The sequence below is a fragment of the Eumetopias jubatus genome, unplaced genomic scaffold (genome assembly GCF_037043125.1).
Source record: "Eumetopias jubatus isolate StellerSeaLion01/CBP00866 unplaced genomic scaffold, mEumJub1_p1.0 scaffold_6, whole genome shotgun sequence".
NCBI lineage: Eukaryota > Metazoa > Chordata > Mammalia > Carnivora > Otariidae > Eumetopias > Eumetopias jubatus.
The window spans coordinates 44,998,038-45,018,867 of record NW_028274812.1 but is presented as its reverse complement, the minus strand read 5'-3'; the positions used below and the strand labels follow the sequence as shown (position 1 = coordinate 45,018,867).

The window sequence follows — 20,830 nt, the reverse complement described above, 5'->3', positions numbered from 1 at the left end:
TGATCGGTAAGTTGTATAGTGGTACATTTAGTATATTAAGAAACTTGCAAAAAGGGGCCCCTGGGTGGCTCGGTAGATTAAGCATTTGCTCTGCCTTCGGCTCAGGTCATGATCCCGTGGTGCTGGGATTGAGTCCTGAGTTGGGCTCTCTGCTCTGTGGGGAGCATGCTTCTCCCTCTGCCTACCATTCCCCCTGCTTGTGCTCTCCCCACCCCCGACCCCCGACAAATAAATAAATAAAATCTTAAAAAAAAAAAAAAAGAAACTTGCAGATGATTTTCCAGACTGGCTGTACCATTTCATAATCCCACCAGGAATGTATGAGTGATTCAGCCTTCCATGTCCTCACCAGTATTTGGTGTTGTCACCATTTTTACTGAGCTGTTCTGATAGGTGTGTATGGATAACTCATAGTCTAAACTTGCATTTCCCTCATAGCTAATGACGTTGAATATCTTCTCATGTGCTTATTGATCATTCCAATATCCTCTTTGGGGAATGTGTCTTCATGTCTTTCCCATTTTCTAACTGGAGAGTTTAGGTTTTATACTGTTAAATATTATGAGTTCTTTATTCACTCTAGATATTAACCTTTGTCAGATATGTGGTTTGCTAGAGTTGCTTCTACTCTGTAACATCCCTCTTCATTCTCTGAGCTAGTTTTTTTCCCCCTCCAGGACAAAAGGTTTTAATTTTAAAGTAGTTTGACTTATCAATTTTTCCTTTTAGAGATTGTGCTTTTGATGCCAAGTATAAGAACTTTCTACCTAACCCTGGATTCCAAAGGTTTTCTCTTATATTTTTTCCTAAGATTTCATGGATTTTATGTGTGACACTTAAGACCATGATCCATTCTGAGTTAATTTTTGTATACACTGTAAAACTTGGATTGAAGCTTTTTTTAAATTTTTTGGCCTGTGGGTGTTCAGTTGCCACAGCACATCATTTGCTGGACTCTCCGCTTATTTAGATCCTCTGATTTCTTTCACCAGTGTTTTGTAGTTTCCAGTGTACAAGTCTTATACATGTTTTAAGAGATTTACCCCATGCATTTCATTTTTGAGGGACTGCAAATGGTACTGTATTTTTAATTTTGACATCCACATTCACTGCTAGAATATGGAAACATGATCGATTTTTGTATGTTTATATTGTATTCAGCAATCTTGCTAAGCTTACTTATGTATTCTAGAAGTTTTGGCAGGTTTCTTGGGACTTTCTTACATAGACAGTCATGTCATCTGCAAACAAGAATAGTTTTATATCTTCCTTTCTGATCTGTATGCCCTTTATTTTCCTTTTCTTATTTTTTTGCCTGATTAAATTGGCTAAAGTTCTCAGCATTATGTTGAATAAAAACAGAAGAGCAGGGAGAGCCGACATTCTTATTTTGTTCCCAATGTCAGTGGGAAAGCATCAGGGTTTCACATTAACTGTGATGTTAGCTGTAGGTTTTTGGGTAGATGTTCTTTATGAAGTTGAGGAACATTCTATCTCTATTTTCCAGAGTTATTTTTATGAGTGACTGCTGAATTTTTTAAATTAATTAATTAATTTGTTTTGAGAGAGAGAGCGAGAGAGAGCAGGGTGGGAGGGGCAGAGGGAGAGAGAGAATCTTAACCAGGCCCCATGCCCATAGTGGAGCCCTATGTGGGGCTCGACCTCATGACCCTGAGATCATGACCTGAGCTGAATCAAGAGTCAGATGCCGAACCAACAGAGCCACCCAGGAGCCCCCTTTTTAAAAATTTTTTATTTATTTTTTGAGAGAGAGCTGGGGGAGGGGGACGGGCAGAGGGAGAGAGAGAATCTTTTATTTTTATTTTTTAGAGAGAAAGGGGTGGGCGGGTGTGTGGCTGGGGTGGGGAGAGGCAGAGGGAGAGAGAGAATCTTAAGCAGGCTCCCTGCTGAGCGCGGAGCCCAAAGAGGGGCTCAATCTTATGACCCTGAGATCATGACCTGAGCTGAAACCAAGAGTCAGACACTTAACTAAGCCACCCAGATACCCCGTGACTGCTGAATTTTGTCCAGTGTCTCCCCTTCATCAGTGAATGAATGGTATATAATTCAAAGTCTTACTATTAAAGAGGAAGAGAGGTGAGTGTGTTCCAGTCTTCTGGCTATACCTCAGAAATAAAGCCAACTGGGTTTACCTTCAAGTAGGGACAGAAAATACTGGCCGGAGAAAGTTGATGTTGTTGTTTTCCAAGAGCCCCTCTGCTATGGACCAACAAATACAGACAGGGTAGAAAGGGTAGAAAGAGTTTAGCTAGTATTTTAACCAAAGTCTGCCAAACCTGTATCCTTCAAGATTTCCTTTGGCAAGTTTGAGAAGTCAGCAGAGTGGCTAAGGGCAGGGAAGGGGCGAGGAGGGTCAGACAAGGCAGCCTGGTGTCCAACTGCCTGGTTCTCCATGGCACTTCTGCTAACAAAGTGGCAACTCTTTTAGATTCCTTTTAACCTGCCTCTCAATCTCATTCTTTGCTCTCTGTTCAAATAAAAATTCCACTAAGAGAATTGTCTAAATAAAGACTTCAGAATCAAACCCATAAAAGGCTCTCTGTTTACTAAGAAATTTCTGTGCTCAGAAAAGATTACTCAACTTCTTATTTTCAGGATTTTTATCTCTCTTTTTTTCCAACCTATGATTGTCTCCTTGTGGTCTGGAATCGTGATTTTTTTTTTTTAAGTCATGTGACATAAACATTCAGATTTTTAGGGAAAAGGGAAAACATCCTCTTTGAAAAGGCAAAGCCTGTCTCTTAAGCGGAAATTTCAATCCTTCACCTATTTAACTGAACGAAGACCTTTTCTTGAGACGAGGCTTGTGAAGGTAGGAGATAAAAGGCTTTAGAAAAGAAAAGTGGGTACTAGTTTTTAATAGGAGTAGTCTACTCATCATCCTACTCATCAGGGCTTTTTATTTTAGACTTTGCCGAGTTTCTGCATTCAAGATGTTTATCGGGGCGGGGGGGGGGGGGCGCCGGGGTGGCTCAGTTGGTTAAGCAACTGCCTTCGGCTCAGGTCATGATCTCCGGGTCCTGGGATTGAGCCCCGCACCGGGCTCCCTGCTCGGCAGGAAGCCTGCTTCTCCCTTTCCCATTCCGCCTGCTTGTGTTCCCTCTCTCACTGTCTCTCTCTCTCTGTCAAATAAATAAATAAAATCTTTAAAAAAAAAAAAAAGATGTCTACCAGGATACGAATTGGTAAATTTGTCGGATTTTAGAAACCACTGGGTGGAGACAAGGCTGGAGGGTTCTTAGGGAAGGCTAGCCACCTGGGCCAAGGTTTTTCTGCTGTAAGGCTTATCCTATCACCTAAGAGAAATGCATCTCCTGCTGAAATGGACTGGTGACTGCAATGGTCTTTGTTTTCTTCCAACTATAAAGTCAGATCATGGAGGGATGTAGGGGAAGGAAAGAAGATAAAAATCAGGACCTAATCTCTTAGCAGAAGTTGAGATAAATGGCCCAGGCTTTTGAATGGAGAGCCCTCATTTGTCCCAAGCTTCCTGATTTCCCTCCCGGTCTTCACTGTGAGGTGTTCGTGGATGCTCTACTCTCACCCCATCCACAGCAGATGCCTGTTCTTTGAAACCCTCAGCCCTCGGGTCTGAGTACGTGAGAGTCACGTGGGCAGGCCAAAGGATGGGGCCAAGTCTCCTTGAAAGTTTGTGTTCTACACTTTCAGCTTCCAAGAATACTTTCCAGGGATCCCAAGGGATCACTGCCACTTCCCATCAGCTTACATTAACATCAAGACAGCATCCTGGATGTCCAAGCAGGAAGTATCACAGACTGTCTAGTCTAGCCCACTCCTTGTAGAGATGAGTAAAGTAAAGCCAAGGTGGGCAGGCGGGGAGCAACTTGTACCAGGTTACAAAATTTGTGGAGTGAGGACTAGACCCAGTTCTGCTTGACCCTTGGCCAGGGTCTCCCCCCTGTCCCAATATCACAAAAGCATAAACCTTGAGGGCAGGGGTGGGCTGCACTGGGGGCGGCTCAGTTCTCCCTTCCCTTCCTCTCAGCTTCCCCAGCTCTGACCAATTGGTGTTAAGCTCTCAGTGGTCATAGCCTAAAGGTCTAAAGGTCAGTTTCAGCCTCAGTGTTAGGAGACCCTGCAGCCCCGTACCCCAGGGCTCACTCCACCCACAATGGCGCTCTCTGATTCCTGCTGTCCTCTCCCTGTTAATTCTTTGCTCTCAAAGCAATCTCTCCAGCTCTTTCCCCTGGGTTCTAGGCTCAGATGGAGGGTCCAGAGGGGAAAGGGGAAGGCACTGGAGCCTGTTAGCTGAGCCTGAAACTCAGCTGCCAGGTCTGATTTCAACACTCAACTCAATAGTTTGTGGCTGTTATGAGTGAGCAGAGGGCCCTCCGCATTTACCTTGGGGGTTCTGAATGACAGCTATTATAGACATACATAACTCCAGGAGGATATTCCCAGAGTACAAGGACACTGGATGGAAGAGAGCCTCCAAGTTCCCCTCCCTCCCCTCCTCACCCAGGCAAATGGCCCAAGGCTCTGGGCTTCAGTTGCGGACTGTGATGACAGCAAAGCCTGGAACTCTCCCTCCAGTACCCACACTTGACTTCGCCTCCACCTCTATCTCACACCAAGTTAGAGAGCGTGGAAATGAGCAACTGGTCAGTGACGGGCTCTTTAAAGCCTGGGAGCTGAAGTTTCCCCACCATACCTCTTCTCTCTCCACTGAATGTGTTTGGTGAAAACAAAATAAAAAGTATGCAGTTACCCACCTTGTGCCCCACGCCACACACAACACAGAAACCAAAAATGGAATTTCAAGTACATTTGGGAAATGAGGTTCAATAAATACATTTCTTTGCTTCACAGCTTAGTGGGCTTTGTACATCTCCCAGTGGAATAAACATGTTTCCTGGGGACACAACTAGGAGACAGCTGTCCTAGAGTGGTCTTAAGAACCAATTCAAGTCAAGTATACAAATGTTCTTCAAGAACTATTTTTTAAAACTACGCACATGTATTGCAGGCAACTGGAACTTGAAAATAGGGTTGCCCCTTGAAAGTTGCACTAGATCAATAAATAATGAATTGGAAACAGATTGAGGGAACATGAAGAAGGTCTGATTATAACATTAACATATCTAAAGGAGAAATGGACATTGGAGAAAGGCTAATTTAGGAGGCCAGTGTGACAGTGCTCCACTAATAATCTCTGCCATTAAAAGAGGGTGTCGCCTGCTTAGTCCAGCTGTTTGGAGCTGGTAGTGGAAATAACCACACAGGGGTGACAAAGTCTCTCTCCTTGACCAAACTCAAGTCAGGCTCCTCTAAGCTCCTTTTCCAGCAAGGTCCTTTTCCCAAGGTCATCCTCGTCTCCCTACTAAGTCAGTTTAGAGAGAACCCTCCACCATATTGGGTCACTGTTGATACCTGCTCAAGTTTCTCATCCTCCACCTTTGATGTACAAGTCTTGACCTGTCTTCAGCAAGAACCCTGGTAAGTGGGTTTAGCAAGAATCCCCCTATCCTCGATGTCTCCTCTTAATAATTTTCCATCTGTTTGTTGGCTGGAAATCCCCGGATATCTTTGCTGTATTCAGAGTGGAGCCCAGTCTCTCTTTCCTATTGCTATAGTCTTTTTTTTTTTTTTTAAGATTTTATTTATTTATTTGAGAGAGAGAGAATGAGAGAGAGAGAGAGCACATGAGAGGGGGTAGGGTCAGAGGGCAAAGCAGACTCCCCGCTGAGCGGGGAGCCCGATGCGGGACTCGATCCAGGGACCCCAGGATCATGACCTGAGCCGAAGGCAGTCACCCAACCAACTGAGCCACCCAGGTGCCCTCCTATTGCTATAGTCTTGACCCCTGTTGCAATATTCCCAAATAAAGTCTTCCTTACTGTTTGAATAAGTGTCAAATATCTTCTTCTTCTTCTTTTTTTACTTTAATAGAGGTGAGAGATGGGAAGGATCCAGTACTCCTACTTGTTGCCTTCAAACATTAGAACCACTAAAATAATCAGCCTGTTCTTCTTTCATGTTCGCCCAACTGCCTCTGGTGGTTTCTACCTTCCAAAGTTGTTTTCAGGCTGAAGAAAATGCCCATCACCATTTTATAGTTTTTGGTATTAATAAATGGGCATTGATGCTGGTTTATATATTGCTGTGATTAAGTTAACCATGGAGTGGTACCCCCAAGTTCAAGTACATTGCCAAAAATCGAGTTTCTGGGACTGCAAAAGAGAGACCAGGAGGTAAGATCTGGCCACAGAGAGCTATGGCATTTAAGAATCCATGCTAGAGCTTAGATGACACAGCTACCTAATGAACACCAGCAACCAGAATTCGATAGGGAGTTAGAGAGAGGAGATAATGTGGGTGATACCAACTATTTGGGCTGTTGCACTCAGAATTTAATCCTCCTTCTCTCTCACTGCCTACACCCTAAGATTCCATTATATCTTGTGTTTCTAACCTCTATCTCTCAGATCTACCAATGGCTTTATCCTGACTTGGAGACTTTATTAAAATGCATATTCTGTTCAGAGGTCCAAGCAGGGGTGGGGACAGGAGTCTAGTTCTAGAAAGTTCATAGGTGTTTTGATGCTGCTGGTCCAGTGATACCCCACCCCTTTGAGCATAGGAGGCAGGTGCCATCATCTCTAGCCTTGGAGTATTGCCACAAACTCCTAATTGGTCTTTCTGCCTCTTTCCAATCCATTCCCCACCCCACAGCTAGTGTGGTCTTCCAAAAATCAAATCTGAACAAGTTCTTCCACTTTTCCTTGCTTCCCATTGCCCTGGGCGTGCTCAGATCCTGCTCCTGCCTCCCACTGCATCTTCAGTCTCCCACTCCTATCTCACGCTCACTGTCCCAGCCCTGGTGAATTAGGCTCAGTTCCTATGAGCACCCTGTGATCTGTATTTCTGAACTTTCTCAGAAATCCTTCTTATTTTACAAACATTATTTACCTTCTAATTCCCATCTTCATCCCTCCCAACCCTTCCAGGCTTTTGAAACCCAGTTATACACCCTTCCTTCTGCTGTGATTCTATAATACTCTGGACTTTCTTTTTTTTTTTTTTAAAGATTTTATTTATTTATTTGAGAGAGAGAGAGAATGAGAGACAGAGAGCATGAGAGGGAAGAGGGTCAGAGGTAGAAGCAGAATCCCTGCTGAGCAGGGAGCCCGATGTGGGACTCGATCCTGGGACTCCAGGATCATGACCTGAGCCGAAGGCAGTCGCTTAACCAGCTGAGCCACCCAGGCGCCCAATACTCTGGACTTTCATCATTGTTCTTATGAACCTATATAATTGAAGTTTCTATCATTAGATTATGAATGAAGGAGAGAGAGAAGTACCTGTATTTCTTTTCACTGTATCTCCATCACATTGTTTTGCATATAGAAATGTTTAAAATAAATTTATTGAGTTGAATTTATTGAATTGAACTGGAAAAGGGAGAGCATTCAGAAAGTAGAAGCCTACCTAGGTTTAAAATTTATATCCCATTGGGTCTTCTTCATAGTCACATCAAGGTTACTAGATGTTAAGGATAAAACTGATTAGGTTATCAAACTGAAACCACAGTCTAAAGCTTTCTAACTACTTTAGAATAAAAAACTAGGCTTAAAGTTCTGTTTAAGTTCTGTCTTACCTAAGCAGTACAGAATACATATTATATATATAAAACAAGGCAGCTCTGACCAGCTGTTCTCTACTTTTACAGAAGAGCTAGCAAATATAAACAAAAATTGCAGTAAGATATGCAAAATAAGAAAAGACTGGATGGTAAGTGGGGAGACAAGTTAAATGTGAAGTTGCTCTGTGAGAGACCCTTCCAGAGAGGTTTCACATGATAAACAGTTCTTTAATCTTAGTATGTGAGATGCTGTAAATGGGTCTTAACAATTATAATTTTTAACAGAATCTCCAAACTTTACATTATGTTCTGAGGTCCCATAGTGTACCATTTAAAAAATCATAGTAGAATCTTCTCGAGAGTAAAACAATGGCTCAGTCAGTTAAGCGTCTGCCTTCTGCTCTGGTCATGATCCCAGGGTCCTAGGATCGAGTCCCGCATCTGGCTCCCTGCTCAGTGGGGAGTCTGCTTCTCCCTCTCCTCCCTGCTCCTGCTCTCATTGTATACAAAATTATAATTAGCAATTTGTTGTATTTTCATAGTTTTTCACTATGCTTTGCTTTTATTTTTTCAAGGAAGGATGGCATAATGAAAGCACTAGGATCTAGCTTTACGTCTTGTTTTCTCATTGTTACCAGATCCTGAATCTCGCCTCTAATGTGGCTCAGGATTCTGGGGTAGAACGGATTACTTCATTCCCATGAAGGTATTACCTGAGATGGAAAAGGTCACCACTGGGAGCCCACCTGGCTCACCCGGTGAATTCCTCGCTAGTAAACAATACTCCCATTGTCTTTCCTCGTTCATTGCTCACAGAGCCACGCCTGTTGGCCAGCAGCGCTGCCCAAACTCACCTTCTTCGAAGGAATGAAGAGAAAGAAGAAACACAGAAAGCTGGAGTTAGGGAGTAATTCAATGTATCAAAGTATCTTTCATGTTCTCTATGTGAGAATATTCAATATTTTCATGGGTGTGAATTTACTTTTAACACAAATATGATAAACCTATTTATCGAGTACCTTGGACAGGCTAGAACTTTAAATACATATTTTATTTTGTCTCTGTGACAACCAGGACGATTAGTTATTATACTCCCCAACAAAACTGAGGCCCCGGAGAGAATCAGTCTTAGTCAGTGGCTGATCCGGGATTCAGCCTTGGATCAGCCTCATTTCTAAAGCCCAAGCTCTTTCCTCTAAGCTCTGCTGCCTTTGAGAAAGCAAAACGCCAAAGACAAACTCATAGTTAAAAAATAAAGACAGAGGAAAAAAATGAATGCAGGTATGAACAGTCCAGCCGGGTGTCCAAAGAGCACGTGACCGGCGAATATTGGACCTCTGCCGGACTGGGGTCCTCGCCTCCCAGCTCCCCTCCGCACCTGCTGGTTTAACAGCACGCTCTGTGGCTGCGCGTTACCTAGGAAAACTGCCGAGCGCCCAGGGGAGGAAGCGCGGGAGAACTGCAGGCGGACTGAAGATTGTTAGAGTCTTTAAAATATGTATTTAATCTGTCCACGTTCATTTCCACTGCCACTTCCCCGCTCAACTACTCGGTAATAACCTTGTAGCTCTCTACTCTTCCCGCTTGCCCTCCCCCCAGCCCTTCTCCACACCCCCAGGGAATCATATCCTACATCCCAATCTTCCGTGGCTGCTCGCTGGTCGGAGGATCAAGTTCAGCATCCTTTACGTGGCGTTCCAGGCCCTCCACGTTCCGACCCCTGCTCTGTGCACCGGCTTCCACCTCTTGCCATGTAACAACCTGTGCAGCATGCTCCAGACACTCTGGCCTTATCCTCCCTCAGCTCCTTCGCACACCCGCGCTGTTCTCCTGTTCCCCGCCTTCTGCTTTCCCAAGTCCCACTCACTCTCCCAGTCTCGGCTTAGAAGCCACTTTTTAAGTGAGGCCTTTCCTGGCTGATTCCTCCCCCGCGGTCTCCTCCCCCGCCATCTAATTAGATCTTCCGGAATGTGCTCCACTAATAGTCTTCATGTCACCTATTGCAATATGTGTTATATACTTGCCTGATTATTTTTAACGTCTGCAAGTGTCACAAGGGCTTAGCACTGTGCCTGGCTGCCACACTGCTGGACCTTAAAAACTTTTGAATGAATGAATGGAGGGACTTGAACTGGGAAATTGTCAACCATCATCAGCCCATCAGACAATATTTCGAGTCCCCCACTGCTGCTATCACTGGCATGCCCGCCCCCGTGGGGTTGGCAAAGCCCTGGTGGAAAGCAGCTTTTCCCACCCACCCACCGCGCGCTCAGGAACGCGGGGGAGGACCTGGGCACAGCGGGGCTCGCGGCAGGTCTCAAGACCAGGTGTCCTCCTGGCTCCCAGGTTCACGTGCATTGCGGGAGGAGCGGCGGAAGAAAGGGAGAGACTGAAACAGGGAGCGCCGGATACCTAGAGGGGACCACGGGCGGCGTCTGGTGCGCCTCGGGCCTCGAGGCCAGCCGCCGCCGGGGACCTTGACTTCCTCCTTTGGGGGCCGGCGCGCGGGGCTGGGCGGGGCGGGCGACGCCCCCGCCGGGCTGGGCTCCCGGCCGCCCCAATGGGATTCGGTGCGGGGCGGTGGCTGCGCCCAGTCCCGGCGGCTGCGCCCAGTCCCGGCGGCGTGCTCGGCCGCGGAGGAGGCGGCCCGGCAGGGGCAGCGGAGGCGCTGCGCTCGCCTTGGGGAGGCCGAGCGTGCCAAGCTGGCGCCCGGCGGGGCCATGGTGGCCGGCGCCCGCGGCCTCCTGGCCCTTCTGCTTGTGGTCTCCGCCCCGCTCCGGCTGCAGGCGGGCGAGCTGGGTGAGTGGAGGGCGAGTGGAGGGCGGGCGGCGGGGCGGGCCGGGCTGGGCCTGGAGGGACCCGGCGCGGGAGGAAATGGGGTCGCCGCCTGCACCCCACGGACTCCTGCTCTTTCTGGCTGACGGCGGCTCGAGTGTAAAATATGTTAGAGAATTCCGATCGCTCCCCCACCCAACTCCTTCCTTCTCCGCTCGACAAGAGAAGCAACTTTACACCTCCCCACGTTCCCTCTGCTTTCCCGCAGCTGGGCTCACTCTGCTTCCAGACTTCCTGACTCCGCCGGCCCCGTGAAAAGTGACATGGCCCAAGGGTCGCGCGCTGACGACCCCGGCCGCCTTAGGGGAGAGTCGTGTGTGCAGGGACGCTGCTTTCAAGCTTTCTTGGACAGGGCTGCTCAGCAGTTGGGCGGCTGGGCCCTCCCGGTCCCCTGTCCTCCCTGCGCGGCTGCGACCCTAGCGTGTGCATTTGCCGCTTGCAGGAATGGGGGGGGAGGTTCCCCCGAGGTTGGGGAGGAGGGCCGCCCTGAGGCTCCTCACCTGTGGGCTGCTTGCCCCCCAAGTTGGAGTCGGCTCTTTCCTGGGTGTTTGAGGGAGTCGACTCCCGACTAGGCTGCTCTTTTCTGTGGACCTGGTCCTTGGTTTCAGGTTGGACGTGATTAGCCCACAACCGAGTTTACCTCTGCATAGCCACCTGATTAAAGTAATAAACTGTTTTACCAGCCCAACAAATCCTTGTTAATTAGTTCTTTACTGATAGGGCAGCTTTCTGCGATTTTTCAGTTCGTTTTTTTTTTTTTTCTTCCTCAATTCTGCCCCTATACAACTGAGGATATTTAATGGCACTAACTATCCAGAGTATTTTACAACTCCCCGACCCCGGCCCCGTGTTTTCTAATGAAACAGGAATCACAGAGAAACCAAATGCTGGCATTTTCTTCACTGAACCACGTATCCATTCCCAGTCTGAAACATGGATACTCAAGATGTTAGTAGTGGTTCCTAAGTTTGCTTACATACCAGTTTGTTTGTTTCTTTTTTTTTAAAGCTGAAGTTTAGACAAAATATGTCTTGGCACTAACAGAATGCTGCCCATATTGTAAAGTTTTAATAAATAATGTATGTTTTTATTAAATATGTAGGATTTTGATCATCGGTGTTTTAAACATTTAAAAAATGTTTCTGTCACTATTAGATGGAACGTCTATGAATGGGTCCGATAATGTGTTCCTGTCCTAATCTGGCCACAACTGTCATCCATTTTTCCAAATGAAGTTTCAGATGTTGGACGATCATCTAGGCTGTTGACTGGGTGATTTGTCGAGCAGTTCTTCTGGAACAAGTGTGGTTTCTTAGATTCTTATCGAGCTTCAAATTTGAGACTTGATAGCAGCTGACTGGCAGAAGAAGATGTCATTTGAGTTTCCATGAAACATCCTGTGTGTTTAGGATGTTAAAAGAACCAATGAAAGCATAAGTATTCAATCACACAGAGAAGCAAAACTTAGATTTGGCGCATTTTACTGAAAAAAAAAATCTAGGAACTCCGGTCTGATACGTCTTGAGTGAAACCATAATCAGTGATTTTTTTTGAGTATTTCTCACATCTGTGAGTTTCTCTATTAGCCCTTGGTCACTTATTTTGCGAATTTCCATAAATTTAAACAGGCACACCCATTTTAGGTCTTGAGATAGGCTACTGGCTACATAGTCGAATGGTGGTCATAAGTGATATGAGCAATCTTGATGCTTAGAAGAGGGCAGCCCTAGCAGAACAGTCTGTTTTTGGTGAGAAGTTGACACCATTTATTACATTTTATCTTCATCATTCTTGGAGTCAGCTTAGTCTGGTGCTTCTTGGGTCCCAACCTGCCTAGTCACCACTATCTCCAGAAGCTTTATAAAGCCTCAGCCTCATTTTATGAATCAGAATTGCAAATGGGTGGGGCCTGGGTATAGGCACTTTAAAAAAAAAATTCCTCCAGGTAATTCTGATTCTAATCAGCTTTGAGATGGTGGAAACATTTTATAATGTTAGGATTATAAAATGCTACCATCTGTGTCATAGACAATTTAATATTACACTTTTATTCACTGGATTATGTTTCAGGAAACAAATGTGATAATTTAAATCTTTATAAGCGAGTCAATGAAATTATACCAGTTTTTTATGTCAGAGTCTGGGGAAGCTATACTGGTTCCTTTGTAGTCTTCTGTTTGCCTGAAGGTGCTTTTGCTCAATTTATTTTTTTTAAAAGTGGCCACCTCTTCTAGTATTTATAGCCTGCTAGGCCCCAGACCCCAGGACTTGATGAGCAGAATTTGGTCTGACTTCTCCTTCTTATATGTCCTGCTCCTCTGGACCAACTTAACTAAATTCAGATATTTGCACAGATTGTTTCACATGATTTTTGATCTTACATAACATCGCATATAAATTGATCTTTAGTATTAGTTCAATTAGTATAAATTCATAGGCTTGGACTTAGGTCTTCTTACCTTGATTATAAGTTTTGAGAACAAAATATCCTAATTCGTGTGATGAATTTGTGCTAACTAAAAATCCCTGATTCTCTCCTCACCAAAATAATTCAGAGATCTATATTAAAGGTTTCCTCCTTGTGACTTAAGTATTAGTGAAGAATAAAAATAAGCAATTGGTCTCTAAGGAAATTTAAGCATAGAATTGGATACTTTAAAATTGCTTTAAAAATTCTGCCCAACTCTCATTTGTTACTATCGGAAGGTCTGTTCTTAAGTCATCACTCTTGCATATTTTGGTTAGGTATGGGACAGCGGATGTCTGATGTTCTGGGTGAGTGGCTTCTTAAAAAGTAAGCACAAGCTTATTCTGATACCTTCTGTATCAGTGTGTGCACTCGCCCCAGCCTTTCCATCATCTCTGTGGTCTGGGATTCTCTCTACCCTGTTGGACTCTGAGTTCCTGAGGGAGTGACTGGGATTGTCTTTATCCTCCTAGCACCCGACAAAGGTGCTCAATAAATGTTTCTTGGGTTAAACTGAACAATCTTTTCATGTTTAGGAGATATCTTCAAATTATTTCCTAATTAGTAGAAACTAAGTAATAGGGGCAACTGGCTGGCTCAGTCGGTGAAGCATCTGCCTTCAGCTCAGGTCATTATCCTGGGGTCTTGGGATCAAGCTTGGGAGTCTGCTTCTCCCTCTCCCTCTGCTTCCCCCCCCAACTTGTGTGTTCTCTGTCTCTCTCTCAAATGAATAAATAAAATCTTAAAAAAAAACCGCATAAACTAAGAAATAAAGAGTCTACTGAAGTTCTTTATGAAGGTTCATTTGGTGCTTCCATTAATTGTGTTTAGCAAGCCCGGCTCTCTTGGCATGCTTATTTCTATATGTCTATATATATTTCAAATAAAACAGCAGAAAGAAGGGAACGTGCCAGCAGACCAAAGTGTACCATATCTTTTGGCTCTGGTAGATGTAACACTCAGAAACATTAAGTCCAGGAAAGAAAGAAGTTACATTAAAGGATTCATTAAACAAACCAAAGGATACATTAGGATTTGAACTCTGAATAGTGTCCTAAACTGTATCTATTAACTTTTTACTTTATAAGTTGAACTCTTTAACATTGTGGTACTGAAACAGACTTGAAAAATCACATAGAAAACATAACTTGGAAATAACTTAGACATCTGACATTTATAAGGAATTACGGCTTTATTTTTAAGATGCATGGGGAGGTGAAATTAATTGCAGCATTTAACAAAGGTTTTAGTCATGTTAAGGCAGAAAAACAAAACAAAACAAAAAACAAAAAAACTTGTTCAGGGAAATATTTCCTGTAGAGTTTTAGACTTACTGCTATGTGTGTCCTAAAGCATAAAGTCCCTATACATATTAGAGTAACCAGTTGTTTTGTATTTTTTAAGGAGATAATACACACCAATCTGGAATTGCACTTAGCACATAGTAAAAGCTCAATAAACGCCAGCCATCTTCCTTTTCATTACTGTTTATTACTACTTATTTGGCAAGTGTGGGGGCTCCTTTATTCTGCCTTCCACACTGCCTCTAGGACCTCATTTTCTACCATGCTCCCCCATACTCCCAACCATAGTGGCTTTCTTACTCTTTCTCAAAGATATCACACACTCTTTTCTACCTCAGACCCTTGTGTGGGCTGTTCCCTCTGCCTGGAATAGGCTTGTTCCAAATATCTACATGACTCCCTCCCCCTTCAATCTTTGTTCAGATGTCACCTTCTCAGGGAGAATGGCCCTAACCACCGGTAACCTTCCTGCTCTCCCCCAGGACTCCATATGCCCCTAACCTGCTTTCAGTTTTCTCTGGAGCACTACCATCCTCCACCAGAGTGTATCATTTACACTTTTATTAAACTTGTCTGTCTTCCCCCTGCAAGAATGTAAGGCCCACGAGGAGCTTTGTGCTTTGAATAGTGGCCAGCACATGATGGGTGCTCAGTAGGGGATGTGTGCTCAGTGAGGATTGGGGGAGAAGGCGTGGAGACACAGTTACTGCCCTGTTGTTAAAGACTCAGAGCTGACTCGAGCTGAGAATCAAAACCAGAACAAGACAAAGTAATAATATGTCTAGTCCGACTGTTATTTATACACAGAAAGTCTGAAAATATGGATTTAAACTAGAGTGATTCATTCTGGTATATCTGAAGTTTGGTTTTGAGGATAAACAGAAATATTGCCAGACTTTCAGATTTTATTTTTCATTAGACTGTGGTGTAATTTTGCCTTTTTGCAACTGAAGAGTCATGTTGATGTCATTTTCCAGATGTTTGTTCTCTGCCTTGTGTATGTAAAAAAAAAATAGTTGTTTGCCTTGAGGGTGGGGGAGTGGGAGAGACTTAACTGATGGGGACAAAAAATCCACATGGCGATGTCTAGCCCAATGTAGAAATAAGTTCTCACTGTGAGCCCTAGTATGCTGAATGCAGCATACCAACTGTCAAATTTGCCTTTCAGTGGCAGTGAAGAAGAGAGGTTTTTGTTTTGATTTGATGTTTGTTTTTGTTTTTTTGCGCGGGAAAGGGAGGAAAATGGTGGAGAGTAGAGATGAAATGAAGCCTTCTATAGTCTCCACAAGCACCTGGTACAGTGCCTGGGAGAAAAAGGGCTCCAGATAAATATTTCCTGTGTCTGCGCATGAATGGTGTGGCTGAGGTTTGAGAGAATGAGGTGAAAGCTAATATTCACTAAGTTGTTTTAAACAGAATTGCATACATGACTATCATGGTGACTTATCAAGAAAATAGCTAGATTCAACTCTGAAAAGTTTGGGAATCTCTGAGACTCCTTTGCAGGCAACAGCGAGGAAAGCTACCATGGGGTTAGGTCCTGGCAGCCTGGAGAATACGGCAGCAAGTGGTATACTGATTGGGATCAGGTGAGTCAGTGATCCCCCAAGATCTCCAGCTGCTTATAGATTGAGGGTGTCAGGGGCCTGTTTTACCCCGAAAATCACTGGGGACATTTGTGTTTAGTGTTTAGACATTTGTGACATTAACACTGTATTAAGCCATATTGTCATCTATGCCTTGACTGTTTACTGCCATTTCAATTTGATCTATTAGTCTAGTTTTAATGAACTATATTTTTGGGGACTTTTATGCTGTATGAAATTATACCCAATACTTACAGAAATGTCTTGTGTCTTCTATGTGGTACTTTTAGCTTAGGTGGATTTTTTTTTTTGTAGGAAAAGCTGCAAAGAATAACACTGAAACAAAGTAATAGCTAAGTGATTTTGTTTTACCCATTTCTCCCCTAATTTTTATAAAGCTACACTGGAGATTTTTTTTTTTTTTAAACTAAATTTCTCTGGATAGGGCTTTCTTTTCTGACTGCTTTCACCAACATATTTCCTGTTCCATACAAGGCAGAACAGTTGTGGAACAAAGCAGGATATTGATAAATAATGTTGTACCAACAAATCATAATCCTGCAAGGAAGATGTTATACAGAGAACCACTAAGGACAAGCTTTTGGTGTGCACACACAGACACACAAATACAAATGTATATCCCCACAACTAATGTACATACACACACACTCTTATATACTAATTCACTTTTACTAAATATTAAGTAGACAGAATTACATATATAAAATATGTGTAAGGTATAAAGAACAAGGATAAAACTAATACCTGGATACTCTACTTCCTGGTCTTTACATGCTTTTATATTCTGCTTTTTTTCAACTTAACATTTTTTTAAAGATTTTATTTATTTATTTATTTGAGAAAGAGAGCATGAGAGAGAGAGAGAGAGAGCACATGAGAGAGGGGAGGGTCAGAGGGAGAAGCAGACTCCCCGCCCAGCAGGGAGCCCGATGTGGGACTCGATCCCGGGACTCCAGGATCATGACCTGAGCTGAAGGCAGTTGCTCAACCGACTGAGCCACCCAGGCGCCCCTCAACTTAACATTTTATTAAAAGATTTCACCATACTAATTGGGAAAAAAGTCGAAGTTTATATTTATTTTTAGTGTTAGCTTTCAGGTTTTAAGCTGTAAACTCATTTTCAAGTCATTTATTGCTACTGAGAAATATCTAATGGGAAAATAGAATTTTTGCCTTGGCCAAGCAGCTATAGGTCTTGTCAAGATTTTTGTGTGTTTCAAATAACCCTTCCTTGCTTTTGGAGTCAGAAGTAAGTTGCTTGTCCATACCGTGTTTGAAAAAAGTATTACTTTAAATATACTAAGTGTCAGAAAGGTAAGTATTTCTTGGTCCTTCTTGGATGAGATTCTTAATTCATACTTAGAGGGGTCGAGCTTGTCAATGATTAGACTCCTTATAGTTTATTGATAACCACATTTGTTTTATATGGTTTTATAGTTATCATTTTCTTTTTTTTTAAAGATTTATTTATTTTGAGAGAGTGAGAATGAGAGAGAGAGAGAGAGAGAGAGAGAGCACATGAGAGGAGGGAGGGCGGGAGGGAGAAGCAGGTTCCTCGCTGAGCAGGGAGCCCGATGTGGGACTCGATCCCGGGACTCCAGGATCATGACCCAAGCCGAAGGCAGTCGCTTAACCATCTGAGCCACCCAGGCGCCCCTATAGTTATCATTTTCTAACTCAAATCACAACCACCATTGTAGCCTTTTAATTCAGTGTCCAAGATACTTACATTTTACTGGGAGGGAAAAGAGTAATCTCTCTTTCATCACAAAATTAAAATCTTTGGAAATTAGAACTAATCTGGCTCCATTTCATGATTAAGTGTTTTTAGTGGATATGCCTAAAAGTTGTATATGAATGATTTTTTTTTTAATTTTTTTTTTTTTTTTAGAGAGAGCGAGGGAGGAGGGGAGGGGCAGAGGGAGAGAATCTCTAGCAGGCTCCCTGCCCAGCATGGAGTCTGACTCAGGGCTCAATCTCACAATCCTGAGACCATGACCTGAGCTGAAATCAAGAGTTGCACACTTAAATGACTGGGCCACCCAGGTGCCCCTAAATGATTGTTTATAGAGCACTCTGTTCTTGAAAAAAGGAGAGAAACCTAAAACTTTATTTCACTATTATTTCTGACAAAGAACAAGGCCAATGGATATTCAAAGTTAAGAAGTCCAGTAAATTTGAATTACCAGTGCATAAAACTTCCTACAGGGAACATAAGTAAACATCTCTGTGGGTCTCACTTAATTTTTTAAAATGGCTCAGGGGATTTAATTCAACCTTTTTATGACTTTTCACAAAAGCAAGTTTACCTCATATTGAAATGTAGTTGATTGAAGTCTAAAGGAGGAACTTTGAGATTTGCTAGTCCATAGGACCACTGAAACATGAAATCTGTTTAGTGAATTGCTCCCATTCCGAGGAGTTTAGAACAGAAGCTCCTTATTTTGAGAATTACATGGACCATGATTTGCCTTTTTCCGCCGCAAGAAGTCCCTGCTTTGCCAACAGGCTAAAACTGAAGAGAGTCTACAGATGGAGAAATGGCCCTGTACCGGCCGTGGCTGCTCTAGCTCCGAAGGGTCTGAAAATCTTTGAGACCCTCTTGCCTTGTGGGTAGGAAATTCTTTTTTCTTTCTGTTTTCCATCTTCTTTCTTCTTTTCCCTTTTTCATCCTTTTTGCTACCGGAGCTGTGCTGTATGACTAAGATCTTCCCAGAAACACTGTTTTCCCCCCTAAGGTACTTAAAATCTATTAAATATTTCATTTGTGTCTCTGAATATTCTCTTACATTACTACCATGCCATGAGCACACCTGAAAATATTAATAGTGCTGTCTTAATATCATCTAATACTCAAGTCATATTCAAATTTCCCCAGTTGACCTAAACATACCTTTCTACTGCCGCTTTGTAAAAAGATCCAAACGAGGTCCACACGTTACAGTTTGTTATTCTGTCTCTTAAGTCACCTGTGATGTAAGCCCTGCTGACATGGGTTTTATTTTCTGGGGAGGAAATCAGTTATAGTGTGACACAGCTCACTCTTAAATTCGACCAACTGGCTTCTGTGTTCCGTATCTTTTTCCTTGGTGCACTATCCACTTTATTTCTCTATAAACTTGAATTTATACCTACAGACTTGATTAGAGTCAGGCCAAATGTTTTTTGTAAAAGTACCACAAAGGCGTCATGTGCTGCTAATTGTATCTCAAGATGCATATATTATTGTTGTTATTATTGGCCCACTATTCACCATGCTTAAAATGCTCAGTGGCTTCAAGAAGTGACAGCTCTATCCCTCCATTTCAAAGGTGCCTTTTCCCCTTATGACCTGAAAATAACCTATGGAGTAGTAGTCTCTTACTCAGTAAAGCTACTCTTCCCCATCAACATTTCATTTAGTGGTTTAAGCATCCATTGACCGTTGCTTGTCCACTCATTTTTTTATGTAAATAAAAATTGAAAACCCTACCTTCGTATGTATTTTGATTTAGCAATGTTTTTTTGCATCAAATTTAATCCCAACAGTTCTGAGTGCTCTAGAGAGAACTGAGGTTCAGAAAGACTGAATCATTCACCCCAGGCACACTCATTTTGCATGTCCAGAGTGGGATACAGGTGCATGCACATCTTAGAATCCTAGATGCCTTAGGATGGTCTCCTGCCCTTCATCTTGGGACGCTTGTGTCCAGGGGAGATCAAGTTAAAGAAAAGAAGCCTTGGAGAAACACAATTTCAGGAGGTTGTTTATGCAATAAATCTTTAAATTAATAGTCTTTGGTTTCTCTTAGAGATGCTCACATTTGCCACAGAAATATTAAGACTTTTTCAAATCCCAATTAGTAGCTAACCATGTGCTTTTATTGCAGTGTGATACATTCAGTGATGCAGGATGTGCCATGTGCAAAGGCAGTGTAATTTTTGGGACTGTGTAATGTGATAGGAGTTTTATAAGGTTTATTTTTTCCTCCATCAGCTCTTCTGTTTCATCCTTCAGTAGATGCATGATAAGATGCCATCTCTTTCCTAACTGAGATGTGCTGTTTTCTGGTCGGTAAACATCGATTGCTTTTTCCTTATATATGGTGCATACATGTATGTTCCCAGAAACTTTCTCATCCTATTTCTTTGTATAATTTCCACCGTATGCTCAAATAATTCCTAAATTGACACTTCTTTCCAAATGTCAGAAATGTCTCCCTATCTTAAAGGTAGGTCCTAAAATTTATTATTGCCTGTCCTAGACTTATAAATGAAATCTAGAGTGAAAATCAGTGTCAAAGAATTGAGAATATAGACTTTATTCTAGTTTTAGGAATAGATATTAAAATAAAACTACATAAAACCGGTATCTGAAGGATTTTTCTTTTCTTTTTTTTTAATTTTTAAAAAATTCTTCATTTAAGGGGCGCCTGGGTGGCTCAGTCGGTTAAGCGGCTGCCTTCAGCTTCGGTCATGATCCTAGAGTCCTGGGATCAAGCCCACGTCAGGCTCCCTGCTCAGCAGAGAGCCTGCTTCTCCCTCTGCTCCTCACCTCGCTCACTCTCTTGCTTGCTCACTTTCTTGCACTCTCTCAAATAAATAAATAAAATCTTCAGAAAAAATTCTTCATTAGAGTTCAATTTAGTTAACATGTGGTGCATTGTTAGTCACCAGGGTAGAATTTACTGATTCATCAGTTGTATCTAACACCCAGTGCTCAGTACATCAAGGGCCCTCCTTAATGCCCATCACCCAATTACCCCATCCTCCCAGCCACCTCCCCTCCAGCAACCCTCGGTTTGTTGCCTAGAGTTCAGTGTCTCTTATGGTTTGCCGCCTCTATTTTCATCTTATTTTATTTTTCCTTCCCTTTCCCTATGTTCATCTGTTTTTGTTTCTTAAATTCCACATATGAGTGAAATCATATGGTATTTATCTTTCTCTGACTGACTTATTTTGTTCAGCATAATACCCTCTAATTCCATCCACATCATTGCAAATGGCAAGATTT

At 43.0% G+C, this 20,830-nt stretch overlaps 1 protein-coding gene across 1 annotated transcript in view; it reads left to right on the top strand.

Moving 5' to 3' along the window:
• Positions 1-10,262: 10,262 nt before the first annotated feature.
• Positions 10,263-20,830, top strand: part of DCBLD1 (discoidin, CUB and LCCL domain containing 1) — a 63,901-nt gene continuing 53,333 nt past the window's right edge. The window contains exon 1 of the mRNA XM_028117063.2: positions 10,263-10,423. Coding sequence (XP_027972864.1) covers positions 10,345-10,423 — 79 coding nt within the window. The 5' untranslated portion in view covers positions 10,263-10,344. The remainder of the gene's footprint in view (positions 10,424-20,830) is intronic.